Source organism: Bufo gargarizans, chromosome 6 (assembly GCF_014858855.1).
Source record: "Bufo gargarizans isolate SCDJY-AF-19 chromosome 6, ASM1485885v1, whole genome shotgun sequence".
NCBI lineage: Eukaryota > Metazoa > Chordata > Amphibia > Anura > Bufonidae > Bufo > Bufo gargarizans.
Genome location: NC_058085.1, coordinates 4,846,007 through 4,866,895, shown reverse-complemented (window position 1 = coordinate 4,866,895; position 20,889 = coordinate 4,846,007). Strand labels below are relative to the sequence as shown.

The 20,889-nt window shown below is 46.2% G+C and overlaps 1 protein-coding gene across 4 annotated transcripts in view; it reads right to left on the bottom strand.

Annotated features, from left to right (window-relative positions):
• Window positions 1-8,365: 8,365 nt before the first annotated feature.
• LOC122941177 (growth arrest-specific protein 7-like) overlaps window positions 8,366-20,889 on the bottom strand; it is a 178,342-nt gene continuing 165,818 nt past the window's right edge. For all 4 annotated transcript variants that reach the window (XM_044298218.1, XM_044298219.1, XM_044298221.1 and 1 more), the window contains 6 exons: window positions 14,632-14,710; window positions 14,318-14,446; window positions 13,021-13,144; window positions 10,197-10,276; window positions 9,591-9,689; window positions 8,366-9,507 (listed from right to left, as the gene is read on the bottom strand). In XM_044298218.1, the coding sequence (XP_044154153.1) occupies window positions 9,394-9,507; window positions 9,591-9,689; window positions 10,197-10,276; window positions 13,021-13,144; window positions 14,318-14,446; window positions 14,632-14,710 (625 nt within the window). In that variant the 3' untranslated portion in view covers window positions 8,366-9,393. The remainder of the gene's footprint in view (window positions 9,508-9,590; window positions 9,690-10,196; window positions 10,277-13,020; window positions 13,145-14,317; window positions 14,447-14,631; window positions 14,711-20,889) is intronic.

The following is a 20,889-nucleotide window of genomic DNA, read 5'->3' as shown; positions in this document are numbered from 1 at the left end:
AGATTTACCATGCACTGTCGTGACATGACCAACCATCATCTTCTAAATCACCTTAATCAACAGCAAGAACATAATTATAAATTATCAATAGTGTTGACCGAATCAAAGTCCATGAAGTGAAATTCCATCAGAATTTCTGGGAAAATTTGATTCGCCGCAAAGCCGAATTTCTCAGTGCTTCATGGCAATGAATCGAAATTTCCCTGAAATGGCGGTAAAAAAATAAAACAAATCATACTTACCTCATCCGTTTGAGCTGGCTGCCGCCATCTTGATTGAAGATCCTGTGTGAATCCCATGCGTGACACGAGATTTCGCACGGGATATTCAGTTAAGATGGCAGCCGCTGGCTCTTCGTGATCAAATGGATGAGTTAAGTATGATTTTATTATAATTTTTTTTTTCATTTTACACTGGATTATTGCTATCAGATGCCGCGACCAGAGATGAACGCGGCATCTGAGGGGTACAATGACGGGTGGTGGCGCGATCACCACTCCCTGTCATTACGCCCACAACTTACAAAGAAATGTAATTTGTAACAAAGCTTATTTTTTTGTAAAATTTGGTGAAGCAGCCAAATCAAATTTTCCTAAATTTCACTCATCTCTAATGATCAATCTTCCTAATAAACGCTTACTAATCGGGAAAATACCTTACATGTTACCACTTCATTATTGCCTCGTTACTTCCACTTTTCTTAAATTTCCTTCTACGTCTATTCGCCATTTTCTCTCACACTCTACTATTACATGTTTTGGATTTTCTCTATTAAATACAATCTGATGCATTGATGATATTGAAATTCCAACGTCTCCGTTGTTCTCAAGATTCAGTGGATTCCATCCATATGGTTTGGAAATGTCCGGCTGTGAGGAAATATTGGACAGAAATAATTCGAACAGTAGGTCGTAACGCTGAGGTCAGACTTCCACTTGAAGCAGAGCGTCTGGGCAGCATGACGAAGGGTGTCCAGAGTATTATTTATAAGAAATTGGTGCAGCGACAGGTCACTGGGGGTCGAAGGCGGTAAAAAGAGTAAAACAATACGAGAACGTTTTTTCCAATCTAAAAACCAATCGGAAAAGTGGAGGGATATATGAGGCCAATGGATTTAGTTAGTCAAACAATACTGATTTTTCTTCTACCTCTGGCTGGGCATGGAGGGTGGGTATTGGGAGGAGATAATAGGGACTACATTTAGATTAATATATTATTTTAAGGTGGTTTTCAGAGATTCTGATATTAATGGCCTATTCTCAGTATATGTCATCAATTTCAGGCTCCCCCGCCAACCGATCAGCTGTTTAAAGAGGCTACTGCACCAGGGTGAGCACCAAAGTCCCCTCCCAGGCCAATGACATAATGTTCATAGGTCATCAGTATCAAACACTCGGAAAACTTCTTTAACAATTTCTATGTAATCTATTTCTGAAAAAAATGGATTTGTTCCGAGTATCCAGTACATGGCTAGGAGTGAGCGGACTGCCGGTACAGCGGCTGCTCCCTCCTATTGGGGGTTTAGTTCACCCTCCACTGATATCGGCAGGGGCATCAATCTGAACCTGCAGATCTGATGGAGGCCTCTACGTCCTCTCAAGTGATGGTGTCCTGTGGGTGCTCCCCTATTTACAGTCCAGCACAAGTACCCTGTGCCATCGCGGACCAGGTGTGTGGCTTTCTATTGACATCTGTGCTTCTACTATCAGAACCAGGATCGGAGGAATCTACGAGTGATTTATCATAATGGTGTCAAATCAAGGAGTCAGGCAGAAGTCAGTACATAGGTAAATAGATAGAAGTATGGCACACCTTTGCTGTAATCTACTAGAACCTATTGCTCAGGAAACCTCCACTGGGGAAAGGTGACTTTAATACCCCAGAGAGGTCTGCAATTGGCTGAAGCTGATTAGGGAGTGTACGTGCTGGCCCTTTAAGAGCCCAAGAGAATACTTGTGCACTGTTCTAAAGGCGGAGAAAAAACAAACAAAAGGAAGCAGGCCACAGCCTGCATGGAGTGGACTGAGCAGAGCTACTCTGGTGCTGTGGTACACCTGGTAGGAGGAGAGACCCACTGCCAATTCCAAGCAGCATGGACTGCCACTAGGGATGAGCGAATCGACTTCGGAGGAAACATCAGAAGTCGATTTGCATAAAACTTCGTATAAAACTAAACTTTGCATAAAACTACTGTACGGAGTGAGCACTTCGTACAGTATTAGAATGTATTGGCTCCGATGAGCCGAAGTTATTACTTCGCAAAGTCTCGCGAGACTTCGCATAATAAATTCATAAATCAATTTCTATTGTAAAAAAACATTTCCCAAACTCGGGTTCGGTTACAAGTGGTACCTTGGAACCAAACCCGAGTTTGGGAAATGTTTTTTTACAGTATAAATCAATTTCTGAAAGTATTATGCGAAGTCTCGTGAAGGCATCATCGGAGGCAATACATTCTAATACTGTGCGAAGCGCTCACTCCGTACAGTATTGAAACAAAGTTTTATGCAAATATACTTCGGATGTTTCATCCGAAGTCGATTCGCTCATCCCTAACTACCACCATAACACACCCATGTGTATACCTACCCCAAATAGTGGCTAAAACACCGGAGGGGGGGGGGGGGGGGTCTGCCTTTATGTAAAGTCCTGTCTAAAGCCCACACTCCAAGAAGATATAAGTGAGGGACATGAACATGTGGAGTCACTGTGGGTAGAGATACATGGCGCTAAAAACAACAATAAATTACTAATAGGAGTTTATTATAAACCACCTAATATACCGGATTCCACAGAAAATCTACTACTAAACGAGATAGACGAGGCGGCAAATAGATATCGACTGGGAAACTGAAACTTGTACATCTCATAAAGGAAACAGGTTCTTGGCAATAACCAAAGACAATTACCTCTCCCAACTGGTTCAGGACCCGACTAGAGGGACGGCCATACTGGACTTAGTATTAACCAATAGGCCTGACAGAACAACAGACGTGCAGGTTGGGGGACACCTGGGAAATAGTGACCATTAAAAGTGTCCTGTCTGACCCAAGAAGAAGTACATCAGCGACTTAAAAAGATTAAAATAGACAAATCGCCGGGACCGGATGGCATACACCCCCGTATGCTAAGGGAATTAAAGGGGTTGTCCAGGTTCAGAGCTGAACCTGGACATACCTCCATTTTCACCCCAGCAGCCCCCCTGACATGAGCATCGGAGCAGTTCATGCTCCGATGCTCTCCTTCGCCCTGTGCTAAATTGCACAGGGCAAAGGCATTTTTCTGAGTTCCGGTGACGTACCGGGGCTCTCTATGGGGCTGACAGGAACCCAGGTGACATCACCGGCACTGATGGGCGGGATTTGGCTCTGCCCTAGCCAGTAAAACGGCTAGGGCAGAGCTAAAGCCCGCCCCTCAGAGCCGGTGACGTCACCGAACACACCGCTGGGCGGAAGTTACCGCCTGGCAGTGTGTTATTGAAAACAAAAGAGCCCGTGCCCTGCGCGATCTAGCACAGGGCACTGGAGAGCATCGGAGCATGAGATGCTCCGATGCTAGGCTCAGGGGGGCTGCCGGGGTGAAAATAAGGGTATGTCCGGGTTCAGCTCTAAACCCGGACAACCCCTTTAAGTAATGTCATAGCCAGACCCTTATTTCTGATATTTGCGGACTCTATATTGACAGGGAATGTCCCACAGGATTGGCGCATGGCAAATGTGGTGCCAATATTTAAAAAGGGTCCAAAAACAGAGCCTGGAAACTATAGGCCGGTAAGTGTAACATCTGTTGTGGGTAAACTGTTTGAAGGTTTTCTGAGAGATGCTATGTTAGAGCATCTCAACGGAAATAAGCAAATAACGCCATATCAGCATGGCTTCGTGAGGGATCGGTCATGTCAGACTAATGTAATCAGTTTCTATGAGGAGGAAAGTTCTAGACGTGACAGCGGCGAATCAATGGATGTCGTATATCTGGACTTCTCCAAAGCATTTGATACTGTACCACATAAAAAAGGTTAGTATATAAAATGAGAATGCTCGGACTGGGAGAAAACGTCTGTAAGTGGGTAAGTAACTGGCTGAGTGATAGAAAACAGAGGGTGGTTATTAATGGTACACACTCAGATTGGGTCACTGTCACTAGTGGAGTACCTCAAGGGTCAGTATTGGGCCCTATTCTCTTCAATATATTTATTAATGATCTTGTAGGAGGCTTGCACAGTAAAGTATACATTTTCGCAAATGACACTAAACTGTGTAAAGTAATTTACACTGAAGAGGACAGTATACTGTATATATACTACAGAGGACAGTATACTGTATAATATATATATATACACACATATACACACACACACACACACACACACACACACACACACTACAGAGGGATCTGGATAGATTGGAGGCTTGGGCAGATAAGTGACAGATGAGGTTTAACACTGACAAATGTAAAGTTATGCACATGGGAAGGAATAATGCAAGTCACCCGTACATACTAAACGGTAAAACTCTCGGTAACACTGACATGGAAAAGGACCTAGGTTTTTTTAATAAACAGCAAACTAAGCTGCAAAAACCAGTGTCAGGCAGCTGCTGCCAAGGCCAATAAGATAATGGGCTGCATCAGAAAGGGCATAGATGCCCGTGATGAGAACATAGTCCTACCACTTTACACATCACTAGTCAGACCACACATGGAGGACTGTGTACAGTTCTGGGCTCCTGTAAACAAGGCAGACATAGCAGAGCTGGAGAGGGTCCAGAGGAGGGCAACTAAAGTAATAACTGGAAAAGAATATCAAAGGGGAGGGGAGGGGAGATCTAATTACTATGTATAAATATATCAGGGGTCAGTACAGAGATCACTCCTATCATCTATTTATCCCCAGGACTGTGACTGTGACGAGGGGACATCCTCTGCGTCTGGAGGAAAGAAGGTTTGTACACAAACATAGAAGAGGATTCTTTACGGTAAGAGCAGTGAGACTATGGAACTCTCTGCCTGAGGAGGTGGTGATGGTGAGTACAATAAAGGAGTTCAGGAGGGGCCTGGATGTATTTCTGGAGCTTAATAATATTACAGGCTATAGCTACTAGAGAGGGGTCGCTGATCCAGGGAGTTAGTCTGATGCCTGATTGGAGTCGGGAAGGAATTTTTTATTCCCCTAAAGTGGGAAAATTGGCTTCTACCTCACAGTTTTTTTTTTGCCTTCCTCTGGATCAACTTGCAGGATAACAGGCCGAACTGGATGGACAAATGTCTTTTTTCGGCCTTATGTACTATGTTACTATAAGTGTAAGATGAGAACTGAAGCATTTTTTCAACAGCCAAAATACCTCTCTCATGTACAGTTGAAGTATATAACAAGGTTACATCAAAAGAGGCAAGTAACACAGGGGAGGAGTTTGCCAAATCAACTTCTCCAAGCTTGACCAAGAAGTCTGATGTGTCTTGTATATATTGTATATATATTGTATCACAGGGGTGACAGGGTGTGCCACCTCAAGATAATCACGTAGATCCCCGTCGATAGTCCTTGCCACCATAGCATCTGTTAAACAATTACGTATAATCCCTGCAATCTCAAATTTGGGGTCAGAAGCCAACACCTTATAGACCTCTTGGTTCCCCAATTGCCTCATTATTTCTTGGATATATTTGCTGGTGTCCATAATAACGACCGCGTCCCCCTTGTCGGCCGGCTTCAAGGTGAGGGTGGGGTCGGACCTGAGTGACTCAAGTGCATCTACCTCTATACTGGTCAAGTTGGGGTGTCTGAAGTCAAGGTGCCCCTGACAGGAGGACCCGAGTTCAGACACACCCCGCTTGACAGCACTAATATAAGCTTCAACTGCTGGTTTATTAATAACCAGTGAAAAGTCACATTTTTGGAATAAATTGAGCGACCCCAGCGTGAAATCACTAGTCTGTGGTCTCACAATCCTCTCCTTGTCACAATTCCAAACGGAGTTTAATACGGTGGAAAAATGAATGCAAGTTAGACTCAAGTTCAAACCAATTGATGTGTGAACTGGGACACATTGAAAACCCTTTAGACAAAACACTCACTTGTGAAGGAGTTAGTTCTTTGGAAGACATGTTGACCACAGTCACTTTTTCGTCGTCAAATGTCCCCTGTTTACTGCGGGTCGATTCCGGTTGCTGCGTAAAACTTGCCCATTCCTTAGATGTCTACGACCACCTCGAAGGAATGTGGAGTGTTGCAAGTGTTGTATCTGTGGAGTGTTGTCTAAAAAAGCTTTATCCTCAGGTGAAGGTGTCTGTACGTTTTCCTCCTTTTTCTGATATCTCTCTGCTGGGTGTTGCCATATCTCTCTGTTTGCCAGATGTATACATTGCCCTTCTTATAGTCCTCGGTGTCCCTGTGTCATTTCACTCGTTTATTTTCCTCAGATTCAGCCTGAAATTGCTTCAGCTGAACAGAGGAGTCCTCCATATATTTGGCATATATTCGACCCCATCGCGGTCCCAAGTTTCTGAAGGTATTAATTATCTCCAAACTATTTTTTTTTTCCATCAGGACAATCTCTAACAGCCGTACAAAGAAATCACGTATGGATGGTGGGTATTCACTAGTTTCTAAGACCATGGAGACTGCCTGAATGCCCTCCCTGTGGCCAATCGATGTGGATAAACTAACCACGTCGATAGTCACTAGGAGGCTGTCTCCAGGAACATGACCCAAATCATTAACAATTCTTAGAAAATGAGGAGTGTCCAGTAAAAACGACTTCGTGCTTTTTACAATTGGTGTTAAGGCCTTCTCTAGTACCATGGCTAATGGACTTAAAATAGAGTCCACTGAGGACACAATTGGGCATCCTGGGGGGTCTGTAAGGGTCTTGTGTACCTTTGGTAGTATATATAGCACCAGGGTGATTGGTGACTGATTTATGAGATATCTACTCTACTACTATTTTGGTCAATTGTCCCAGCTGTCTCAAAATACTGGACCATAGTGGTCATCTTCTCTTTAATTCTAAAGACCGGGTCTCCATCAGGGAGTTAGTATGTTTGAGAATCAGACAGCGGTCTCATGACTTCACTTGTGTATGTCTCCTTATCCAAAATATATCAGAGAAAAATGGCGGCACTGGCACTGTGGATTTTTTTATCTATATATACACTCACCATATGCATATCTTCTTTGCTTGAAAAAGGCTCTAGTAGTGAGCCGAAACATTGCACCGCACGGGTGAATAAAGGAGTTATTTGTTCATGACCTACTGGAGTGCCGTTCATTTATTTTCTGGACTACATATATATATATATATATATATATATATATTGCACAGTACCCCTTCTCCTGTCCTGTGTATGTATATATATATATATATATATATATATACACACACACATACACCTAAAGAATTATTAGGAACACCTGTTCTATTTCTCATTAATGCGATTATCTAGTCAACCAATCACATGGCAGTTGCTTCAATGCATGTAGGGTTGTGGTCCTGGTCAAGACAATCTCCTGAACTCCAAACTGAATGTCAGAATGGGAAAGAAAGGTGGGCTACAACAGCAGAAGACCCCACCGGGTACCACTCATCTCCACTACAAATAGGAAAAAGAGGCTACAATTTGCACGAGCTCACCAAAATTGGACTGTTGAAGACTGGAAAAATGTTGCCTGGTCTGATGAGTCTCGATTTCTGTTGAGACATTCAAATGGTAGAGTCCGAATTTGGCGTAAACAGAATGAGAACATGTATCCATCATGCCTTGTTACCACTGTGCAGGCTGGTGGTGGTGGTGTAATGGTGTGGGGGATGTTTTGGGGCACACTTTAGGCCCCTTAGTGCCAATTGGCCATCGTTTAAATGCCACAGGCTACCTGAGCCGTGTTTCTGACCATGTCCATCCCTTCATGACCACCATGTACCCATCCTCTGATGGCTACTTCCAGCAGGATAATGCACCATGTCACAAAGCTCGAATCATTTCAAATTGGTTTCTTGAACATGACAATGAGTTCACTGTCCTAAAATGGCCCCACAGTCACCAGATCTCAACCCAATAGAGCATCTTTGGGATGTGGTGGAACGGGAGCTTCGTGCCCTGGATGTGCATCCCTCAAATCTCCATCAACTGCAAGATGCTATCCTATCAATATGGGCCAACATTTCTAAAGAATGCTATCAGCACCTTGTTGAATCAATGCCACGTAGAATTAAGGCAGTTCTGAAGGCAAAAGGGGGTCCAACACCGTATTAGTATGGTGTTCCTAATAATTCTTTAGGTGAATATATATATACACACACACACACACACACACATTGCACAGTACCCCTTCTCTGGACGCTCGATGACAAATAAGACTGATGAGACTTGGTTTTATAGATGATTTATTAGAACTCTGGATATACAGCGGGAATCTCCTCCGTTCAGTTGTCAATAATTTCTCTTTCTGAAAACTTTTTTAATGACATCACAACTTTACACAAACATGAATCTACGGACACAATTCTCCGCTTCATCCAATTAAATTAGTTTCATAGAATCTGAAAAATGTTTGTCTTTTACATTAGATCTGTACAAAGAGGGGTGAAAGGCGTGTGGGGGAGGGGCGGGGGTCAGGCTGGGGCAGAGGTCAGGCCTTAGAAATCTGCTATAATACATAGGAAAGGAGGGGTGAGAATTTACACAGGTAGCCATAATATGAGGGAATCATATGAACCTGATGAATCGAGGAGGTGGAATGGGGGAAAGCTCTGCTGAAACATCAGTTATAGACACTGGAAAATTAACCATAAAGTTTTACAGAGCTTTATTTTTCATAGTAATCGACCACAAGGTGGCGCCGAGTCTCACAGGAGGACATGGTCTTTGTAGCTGCTTTGCTGAACATAATTTAGTACATTGTTTTAATGTCACCATTTCCCAAATGTCTTTGTATCATGTGACCTTTGTCCAAGAGTGAGGGAGATGACATGGGTGTCATTGTACCTGTTTTATGGATGCCCTAAAATTGAGGTGTCACCCTGGGGGCCGTCTCTGTAAAGTTTTTTTTTTTGTTCATATAGTTTTATGTATAGTGTTTGTTACTTTACGTTATTTTATATATGTTCTGGTATTATGCAGCAATATCCAGTGTGGCACAAGCTTTATGACGTCCTCTGCCAAGAAGCCAAGCTGGTTGGCACCACGTGTGAAACAGCACATGAGGCCAGTCAACTCTGCATTCATGGTACCACGAACAGACAAATCCCAGTGTCCCCTGTTCCAAAAAAATTATGATATTTTTTAGCTCAGCAAGGAATGACCTTGTATACTTTACAGCAATGTAGAATGTCCCCGGACTGGCAGTCATATAAAGAACTCTCCAAACCAAGGAATTGGCAAAAATACATCAAAAACAGTCTATATGTCCATGTCAATGGGCCGGATGTCGCCCGTCTTGTGCTCTTTCACCCATAATTCCCTGTCTTTGGCAGGATCGACTTTCTGGAGCAGCTGGTCCACGGGTTCCACCGTCTGCAGGAATGGAGCAAACATGCCGGTTACCCAATAGTTTTGTATTCTTGGGGTCATGCACCGAGGAGATGTCTGGTACTTACACTTTGGTTGAACATGTCTGTTTCGTGCCGTAGTTGTGTGTACTGACAGAGGTGCTGACGGATCATCTCCACCCGCTCAACTTCCAGTCTCTCCAGTTCCTGCAGGACATAAAAACACACGAGATGTAACCATCCATGACCTGTCCAACTATCATTAGGGATATCTGAAATAAGGTTTCAAAATGCTAAACACATATCTCATGACTTCTCCACCTGGGTCCACACACACAACACTCCCTGCCCTAGTGTCATCAGAAGGATCCGTAAAAGGGGTTGTCCAAGTTATATTTATTGATGACCTATCCTCAGGATAGGTCATCAATATCAGATCGGAGGGGGTCCGACACCCGGCACCCACTCCGATCAGCTGTTTGAAGATATTGATGACCTATCCTCAGGATAGGTCATCAATAAATATAACTTGGACAACCCCTTTAAGAAACCTATAAAAACATTTGAGAAATTGAAGAGGAGATATGATTGGTGGTTCTTATACAGCTCCTCCCAGGAAGATATAAAATCTGTGCTCCCTCCAGAAGAATGATGGTAGCACATAAAAGACCTGAGGACAGTGGAAGGTTCCTGAAGCTGAGACTGGACACTTACCAAGGTGGTCGTCACCATCTCTTCAAACCACTTGGATTGTGCTTGGTTGTAGAGATCCACACATTTCATGAGGTCATCTCCTGGAGAAAGATAATAGCGGAAATTCAGATGTTGAGGCACACTATGGAAAATATCTAAACGAAGAGGAAGGTGGCCGCTGCTATTATATAGGCACTGTAAAGGTTCCCGTAAACATTAGTCTTATGTCCCCTGAGCCATGAACAGCGGGCCAGGCCACCAGTCTAATGTGTGTGGGGAGCTTCTGACTCTCCTCTGACAGATGATGTGATGGGTGCAATGAATATTCTCGCCAGATACTTTTGTCTTCCCTGGAGTTCAGCCGTGTCCAGAAGTATCGGGCTGTGGCCTAATTTGCTCTCCCCATAGGATACACACTCGACTGAGCCAACGTATGGGAAAGCCAGGAGGGAGTCACGAGAGGTAGACAGCTACTGAATGTGTATGGCCAGCATCATATGTAAGTGATGGACACTAGTATGTGGACACTGTTATATAGGCCCTGTGATACAGACACCAGTATGTAGGTAGTTCCATGTGGACAGGTGTGGTGCTGTTTTTGGAAGGAAGCAGCTGTGATTTTCTAATCCTGGACAACAGTGTTCCCAGAAGCAGATCATTACCAGCAGCGGCGCTGCACAGGGATCAAGTGAAGCACTGCCTTGTCCTGTGCCTCCTCCTCCTTGATTCGAGATGGGGTGGGTGGGGATGGGAGGAGTTTGTGTGCTGCCCTGTGGATTGTTTAGCGCTGCTTGTTTGGCACTGCCGGGAAGGCATGTTGTGCTGCACTGTGGTGTTTGGCACTGCCGGGAAGGCATGTTGTGCTGCACTGTGGTGTTTGGCACTGCCGGGAAGGCATGTTGTGCTGCACTGTGGTGTTTGGCACTGCCGGGAAGGCATGTTGTGCTGCACTGTGGTGTTTGGCACTGCCGGGAAGGCATGTTGTGCTGCACTGTGGTGTTTGGCACTGCCGGGAAGGCATGTTGTGCTGCACTGTGGTGTTTGGCACTGCCGGGAAGGCATGTTGTGCTGCACTGTGGTGTTTGGCACTGCCGGGAAGGCATGTTGTGCTGCACTGTGGTGTTTGGCACTGCCGGGAAGGCATGTTGTGCTGCACTGTGGTGTTTGGCACTGCCGGGAAGGCATGTTGTGCTGCACTGTGGTGTTTGGCACTGCCGGGAAGGTATGTTGTGCTGCACTGTGGTGTTTGGCACTGCCGGGAAGGCATGTTGTGCTGCACTGTGGTGTTTGGCACTGCCGGGAAGGCATGTTGTGCTGCACTGTGGTGTTTGGCACTGCCGGGAAGGCATGTTGTGCTGCACTGTGGTGTTTGGCACTGCCGGGAAGGTATGTTGTGCTGCACTGTGGTGTTTGGCACTGCCGGGAAGGCATGTTGTGCTGCACTGTGGTGTTTGGCACTGCCGGGAAGGTATGTTGTGCTGCACTGTGGTGTTTGGCACTGCCGGGAAGGTATGTTGTGCTGCACTGTGGTGTTTGCTTGGTGCTGCTGGGGAGGTATGTTATGCGGCATTGTGGCACTTTTTGCTGCTGGTGGGGGGGGGGGGGGGGTTATGTTGTGCTTCCCTGTGATTTGTTTGGCACTGCTGTGGAGGTATGTTGTGCTGCACTCTGGTGTTTGGCACTGCTCGGGAGGTATGTTGTGCTGCACTCTGGTGTTTGGCACTGCCGGGGAGGTATGTTGTGCTGCATTGTTGTTTTTGGCACTGATGGGGAGGTATTTTGTGCTGCACTCTGGTGTTTGGCACTGATGGGAAGGTATTTTGTGCTGCACTCTGGTGTTTGGCACTGCCGGGGAGGTATGTTGTGCTGCTCTGTGGTGTTTGGCACTGCTGGGGAGGTATTTTGTGCTGCACTCTGGTGTTTGGAACTGCTGTGGAGGTATGTTGTGCTGCACTGTGGTGTTTGCTTGGAGCTGCTGGGGAGGTATGCTATGCGGCATTGTGGTACTTGGTGCTGCTGTGGAGGTAAGTTGTGCTGCACTTGATGATGGATGATTAGTGATTACTGATGGTGGATGATCATCTACGGTGTAACTAGAACTGACTGCGCCCCACAGCAACTTTTTGAATGGGGCCCCCACCCCTAGCAACCCCCTCCTCCCATGCCACCCTCACTCTTGCGGCCAGTCAAGATAGTTCTCATAGATCAGGCCCGGCAGTAGCTCCGTCAGTTTCCTACACGTATATTCAGTATGTCGTGTCACTGTATATACTGTCATTGTATAATACTGTTGAGTGGGACATAACAAAATCTTTTTGTCCTCCTGTGTGGGCCCCTTCTAAGTTTGGGCCCTATAGCAGCTGCTTCCACTATAGCTACGCCCCTGATGACCATTAATGATGACAGTGGATGTTGGATAATGATGACCATGGATGATGCCAGTGAGTTGTGACTGGTGACAGATGATGACTGATGATCCATGAAGTTCCTCAGTAGAAGCTCTGGTGCGGACACGAAGCGAGGATGCGTTGCGTTCGCTGCTGCTGGAGATATACTGAGATATCACGCTGCGGGCCACGTGCGGCAGAATCACAGAGAATTATATATTGAATTCATGTCAGGAGAGAAGAGATGATGTAGAAGGTGCGGGCGGTGACGTGGGGAGGACGATGTGGACAGGCACTTCCAGGGTCTATTAGACTGCCGAGACCTTATTTACCGGGGTACACAATAGAGGGGTCCCAATATGTGGGCAAGAGCTCGGCCGGGACTCTTATCACTGCTGGGCGACAGGTGGTGACAGGGGGTGGTGAGGTCACAGCAGCACACGAGGCATGCCCCTCACCTGCTTGTGTCGACTTCCTCCGCGCTTTCTTAATGTCTTCTTCCGTCTTGTTGCTCAGTTTTATTTCCAGTTGCTGCGTTTTCACTTCCAGATCTTTCTGTCTCTCGGCCAAAGCTTTCCGAGCCTGAAGAGGAGGGGAACACAAAGCAGGAGGTTACAAGACTGCTGGGAGAAGAAAAGGGCGGGGCTTAAAGGGGAACTCTATCTTAATTACAGAATATCCTTATTACTGGGTTACCTGCTGACATCTGATCTATCCCCCTTATACTACAGGAACATCTATGCATCAATTACTGCTGACAACCTGCCTGTATATCCTGTCTGAGAGGTAGTCACAGCCCCGCCCCCTGCTGATGACATCACTGATATAATGACATGTGATCAGACATGAGATCCACACACCTTATACTACAGGAACATCTATTACTGCTGACAACCTGCCTGTATATCCTGTCTGAGGGGTTGTCACAGCCCCGCCCCCTGCTGATGACATCACTGATATAATGACATGTGATCAGACATGAGATCCACACACCTTATACTACAGGAACATCTATTACTGCTGACAACCTGCCTGTATATCCTGTCTGAGAGGTTGTCACAGCCCCGCCCCCTGATGATGACATCACTGATATAATGACATGTGATCAGACATGAGATCCACACACCTTATACTACAGGAACATCTATTACTGCTGACAACCTGCCTGTATATCCTGTCTGAGAGGTAGTCACAGCTCCGCCCCCTGCTGATGACATCACTGATATAATGACATGTGATCAGACATGAGATCCACACTCCTTATACTACAGAAACATCTATTACTGCTGACAACCTGCCTGTATATCCTGTCTGAGAGGTAGTCACAGCCCCGCCTCCTGCTGATGACATCACTGATATAATGACATGTGATCAGACATGAGATCACACACCCTTTATACTACAGGAACATCTATTACTGCTGACAACCTGCCTGTATATCCTGTCTGAGAGGTAGTCACAGCCCCGCCCCCTGCTGATGACATCACTGATATAATGACATGTGATCAGACATGAGATCCACACACCTTATACTACAGGAACATCTATTACTGCTGACAACCTGCCTGTATATCCTGTCTGAGAGGTAGTCACAGCCCCGCCCCCTGCTGATGACATCACTGATATAATGACATGTGATCAGACATGAGATCCACACACCTTATACTACAGGAACATCTATTACTGCTGACAACCTGCCTGTATATCCTGTCTGAGAGGTTGTCACAGCCCCGCCCCCTGTGATTGAGGAGTCACCTTCTCTACAGAGGCGTATCGGCTGGCGAGCTGCTTCCGTAAGTCCGCTATGTGGTGGTCGAACTTTTTCATGTCCTTCTTGAAGTTTTCTCTGAAGTTCAGCAGGGGTTTCTCCACTTCACTCTGTAGCTATGAGGAGATGATGGGAGTTGGTGACCAGCAGATACATTCACGTCAGTCCTGATATCCTAGACTGGACGACCCCGTAGTAAGGGCCTGGTACCCAGCTGGGGGGACCACAGAACTGCCCTGGAGTCACCACATACCTCACACCTCACCACGTACAATGTAGAAATTGCACAGTATTTTCTTACCTTCGAGGAAAATTTGAGATGAACTTCGGCCTCGTCTGCGAGACTTTTCTTGACTTGGGCCCAAGATTCCCCCAGGGTCCTGGCGAACACAAAATCGTATTACATGACTTTATACTGTATTACCTCTTACAGTAAATTATAGCATTGAGCTCATTATACATATTATATCACACTATATTTTATTACATGATATTACTTTATATTTTATTACATATTACACTATAATTACATTTATGTTATATTTTATATTATTTTACATCTGTACTCATATTGCTACGTTTGCTTTACAAGAGAAATCAGAGCTAAGAATGCAGCAGCTCTGGATGTAACTAGAGTAAAAGGCAAGGTGTAACCCATGGGAGGGAGCTCAGCTGAGGTCAATGGTGAGCGTGCTTCTCCTAATAATGTGGAGCAGGTCCCTTTAAGAAACCGTGTAATCCACCGTAACCCCCGAGTGTCGTTGCCTGCAGGATAAGTAATCGCCACTGGATTTATCGCTCAGGTGAAGGCGGCTGGTGCCCTTCTGGGAGCCATCTCCAGACCCGTCGCCCCGGGCACAGCAGATTTCTGAATATGGATGAGGCCTGCTGGCTCTAAATCTGCCCCATTAATAATAGATTAGGGTTTGGAGGTGCCCAATCTATGGACCTCAATAAATTCAGCCCTGTGCAAAAATCGAGGAGGAGAGAGAACACCCCAAGGACGCAGGAGACGTGCGCCGTAACTAGGATGCACATCCCGATAATATGGTTAACCCCCACTTCATGTCCGGCTGTACCACAAGTGTCGAACTGGATGAGAACTGTACATAGGGCAGATATAAGAACGCCAGACACCAGGGAGGACATCGTCAGAGCGCCAGACACCAGGGAGGACATCGTCAGAGCGCCAGACACCAGGGAGGACATCGTCAGAGCGCCAGACACCAGGGAGGACATCGTCAGAGCGCCAGACACATCACCAGACACCAGGGACATCATCAGCCCCCCCCCCCCGACATATCAGGGATATTATCAGCCCCCCCCAACATCAGGGATATTATCAGCCCCCCCCCCTCCCCGACATCAGGTATATTATCAGCCAAACCCCCCCCCCCCGACATCAGGGATATTATCAGCCAAACCCCCCCCCCCCCCCCCCCGACATCAGGGATATTATCAGCCCCCCCTCCCCCGACATCAGGGATATTATCAGCCCCCCCTCCCCCGACATCAGGGATATTATCAGCACCCCCTCCCCCGACATCAGGGATATTATCAGCCCCCCCTCCCCCGACATCAGGGATATTATCAGCCCCCCCTCCCCCGACATCAGGGATATTATCAGCCCCCCCTCCCCCGACATCAGGGATATTATCAGCCCCCCCTCCCCCGACATCAGGGATATTATCAGCCCCCCCTCCCCCGACATCAGGGATATTATCAGCCCCCCCTCCCCCGACATCAGGGATATTATCAGCCCACTAGACATGAGGGGTATTAACAGACAACAAGGATATTATCAGATCACTGGAAACCAGGAATGTGATGAGACCACTATGTAACATGGATATTATCAGAAGCACCAGTGATATTATTAGACCTCTACACACCAGGGACATTACGAGGCCACTAGACACCAGGGATATTATCAGACCAATAGACATTAGGTACTACAGCACTAACTGATGCAATTACTAGTTACTAGTACCCTGTATCACCTGTGATATTAAATACCACTAGACACCAGGGATCTGATTAGATGACAAGACATATATTAAGCCCCTATATAATCAGGCATATTATCAGGCCCCCGGGAATATTACTAGATCACTAAACCACCAGGGATATTACACTTATAAACACTAGGGAGAGAATTCAACCCAAGATCATTAGTATTATAAAGTCCCTCAACATCAGGGATAATGTTCATTAACGGTATATGGATTTATTATTATCACCAGCGATACCACTAGACACAAGGGATATTATATTATTCAGCCACTAAACTAACAGAAATTATAATAACTGAATACCAGGGAATTGTTAAACCACTAGAAATTAGGGATACCTCTATATCTCAAGACACCGGTATATTAGACCACTATACCACTGGAGATTAGATAAAAGCACTTGACACCAGGGATATTACTAAACCTCTACACTACCAAACTATATAAGACCATATCACACTGAGTCCTATACCACCAGTCACTGGACACCAGGGATATTACTAAACCTCTACACTACCAAACTATATAAGACCATATCACACCAAGTCCTATACCACCAGTCACTGGACACCAGGGATATTGCTTAATTGGGCTCATAAAACCACTGGACACCAGGGGTGTTACTAAACCTCTACACTGTTTATAGGTCCATGTTTTTCCAGGTATATTATTGAACCCCTATACCACCAGACTATTTGTGAGACCACTGGACCCCAGGGATATTACTAAATCTCTATACCACCAGACTATTTGTGAGACCACTGGACCCCAGGGATATTATTGATCTTCTACTGGACTTATAAAACCACTGCACACAAGGGGTTATTACTAAACCTATAAACTACTGGACTGTTTATAACACCACTTGATCCCAATGAAGCAAACCCCCAGCTCACCCACAGCTGAATGCCGGGACATGCAGAACAAACAGCAAGGTAAGTAGCGGAGAAGTCCAGCATCCAAGAACTTGGAGTCTTTATTTAAGCAGGAATAAAACCCATCACAGGAAAGTTACAAAAACCATAGCATCAATCCGAAGTGTTCCACAGGTTGAAACGAGTCATCAGTTTGATGCTATGCTTTCCTAACTTTCCTGTGATAGATTTTACTCTTGCTTTAAGAGTGCTGGACTTCTCCGCTACCACTTCATCCCAGGAACATTATTGAACCCCTATACCATCAGACCTAACAAGACCACTGGACGCCATTCCTAAACCTCTATACCATCAGTCTATCTATATGTCCACTTGATCCCTGGTAAACCACCGGACTGTTCATAAAACCACTGGACGTTGATCTCTGCACCACCAGGGATAGGTACAGAGTTCTTTTTTTTGTCCATTCACTGCTCCAGTATGAAAGACTGAAATCTTCCGTACTGGAGCTGTATAGATTTAGAAAATGAATAATTATAATATGGAGAAAACCCATCTCAGATATTTCCAAAACTATAGTGTGCCATACCACCATGAAATATACCTGGTGCTATTATATAGTGCGTCATATCCCCATGAACTGTGCCTGGCGCTGTATAGTGCGTCATATCCCCATGAACTGTGCCTGGCGCTGTATAGTGCGTCATATCCCCATGAACTGTGCCTGGCGCTGTATAGTGCGTCATATCCCCATGAACTGTGCCTGGCGCGTGTATAGTGCGTCATATCCCCATGAACTGTGCCTGGCGCTGTATAGTGCGTCATATCCCCATGAACTGTGCCTGGCGCTGTATAGTGCGTCATATCCCCATGAACTGTGCCTGGCGCTGTATAGTGCGTCATATCCCCATGAACTGTGCCTGGCGCTGTATAGTGCGTCATATCCCCATGAACTGTGCCTGGCGCTGTATAGTGCGTCATATCCCCATGAACTGTGCCTGGCGCTGTATAGTGCGTCATATCCCCATGAACTGTGCCTGGCGCTGTATAGTGCGTCATATCCCCATGAACTGTGCCTGGCGCTGTATAGTGCGTCATATCCCCATGAACTGTGCCTGCGCTGTATAGTGCGTCATATCCCCATGAACTGTGCCTGGCGCTTGTATAGTGCGTCATATCCCCATGAACTGTGCCTGGCGCTGTATAGTGCGTCATATCCCCATGAACTGTGCCTGGCGCTGTATAGTGCGTCATATCCCCATGAACTGTGCCTGGCGCTGTATAGTGCGTCATATCCCCATGAACTGTGCCTGGCGCTGTATAGTGGCGTCATATCCCCATGACCTGTGCCTGCGCCTTGTATAGTGCGTCATATCCCCATTACTGTGCCTGGCGCGTATAGGTGCGCATATCCCCATGAACTGTGCCTGGCGCTGTATAGTGCGTCATATCCCCATGAACTGTGGCCTGGCGCTGTATAGTGTGTCATATCCCCATGAACTGTGCCTGGTGCTGTAAAGTGTGGTCATATCCCCATGACTGTGCCTGGCGCTGTATAGTTGTGTCATATCCCCATGAACTGTGCCTGGTGCTGTATATGTGTCATATCCCCATGACACTGTGCCTGGTGCTGTATAGTGTGTCCTACCCCCATGAACTGTGCCTGGCGCTGTATAGTGTGTCCTATCCCCAGAACTGTGCCTGGCGCTGTATAGTGTGTCATATCCCCATGAACTGTGCCTGGTGCTGTATAGTGTGTCATACCCCCATGAACTGTGCCTGGTGCTGTATAGTGCGTCATATCCCCATGAACTGTGCCTGGCGCTGTATAGTGCGTCATATCCCCATGAACTGTGCCTGGTGCTGTATAGTGTGTCATATCCCCATGAACTGTACCTGGTGCTGTATAGTGCGTCATATCCCCATGAACTGTACCTGGTGCTGTATAGCGTGTCATATCCCCATGAACTGTGCCTGGTGCTGTATAGCGAGTCATATCCCCATGAACTGTACCTGGTGCTGTATAGTGCGTCATATCCCCATGAACTGTACCTGGTGCTGTATAGCGTGTCATATCCCCATGAACTGTGCCTGGTGCTGTATAGTGTGTCATATCCCCATGAACTGTGCCTGGTGCTGTATAGCGGGTCATATCCCCATGAACTGTGCCTGGTGCTGTATAGTGTGTCATACCCCCATGAACTGTGCCTGGTGCTGTATAGTGCGTCATATCCCCATGAACTGTGCCTGGCGCTGTATAGTGCGTCATATCCCCATGAACTGTGCCTGGTGCTGTATAGTGTGTCATATCCCCATGAACTGTACCTGGTGCTGTATAGTGCGTCATATCCCCATGAACTGTACCTGGTGCTGTATAGCGTGTCATATCCCCATGTACTGTGCCTGGTGCTGTATAGCGCGTCATATCCCCATGAACTGTACCTGGTGCTGTATAGTGCGTCATATCCCCATGAACTGTACCTGGTGCTGTATAGCGTGTCATATCCCCATGAACTGTGCCCGGTGCTGTATAGTGTGTCATATCCCCATGAACTGTGCCTGGTGCTGTATAGCGGGTCATATCCCCATGAACTGTGCCTGGCGCTGTATAGTGCGTCATATCCCCATGAACTGTGCCCGGTGCTGCTGTTACTATATGGTGTGCTAGTCCAGCGAGGCAAACCTTTACGATTACTCAGCTTGATAAATGCTTTTCATAAAATGCTTTGCCATAGGATGTGGGATAGAAATATGTGCAACCAGAACTATCTATTCACATTTACCGCGTTTTTGTAGTTTTTGGATGACTGAGCAATTGCCGACACCCTCATGGGCACCATCTGAGCCAAGCAATGTTTACCAGCCAGACTTCTAGCCAATAATTATCTTAGTTCCCCTTTAAATTTTAGCAAACCACCCCTGAATTTGAAAGATGGTGCTTGTAAAAATCCTCGGATTCCGTACTACAATGGGTTATTGGCTCCTTCCAGCCGCCTTTGCTTCTGCATAATCACTTTCGCATTGTGTTCTCAGGGATAACTCCCCGGGTCGCGTTCTTTATCTTTCTCTGATCCCCCTGTTCTGGTAAAAGGAATTATTCATGGAGTGTCACAAAAGAATTATGTAGTGAGACCACATGCGGCTTAACGAAACAAGTGGCCGCAGTGTGGCAAATAGCGTTGTAATCGCTCAGGGAGGCCACTAGAGGGCGATGCAGGACAAGAAATACAGCTATATAAGAAAAATAACGTATGCCATAGATACCATAAACCAGAGACCCCCCCATGTACAGTACAAGACCAAGCGCTGCCCCCGCCGACAGGATTACACCTACAGCTCTACAGGAAAACATGAGGCTGCAGCAGAGACGTCACTGGTGTGAAGGCAGCGTCTTCATGAACCTCTGATCATAGATATTTAAATGTTCAGGAAGAAGGGAACCCGAACTGAGAGATCTCCCAGAAAGATGAGGTCTATGAGCATAACCACAATCTGATCTAATGAACTAGCAACAGACAAGAGCGCCACCTAGCTGCAGGAACCAATGAAAAAACAAACTGTAATTCTGTGGGAGAAAAAGCAAAGGCTCAAGTACATGTCCAAGAGATCCACACACCTTATACTACAGGAACATCTATTCATCTATTACTGCTGACAACCTGCCTGTATATC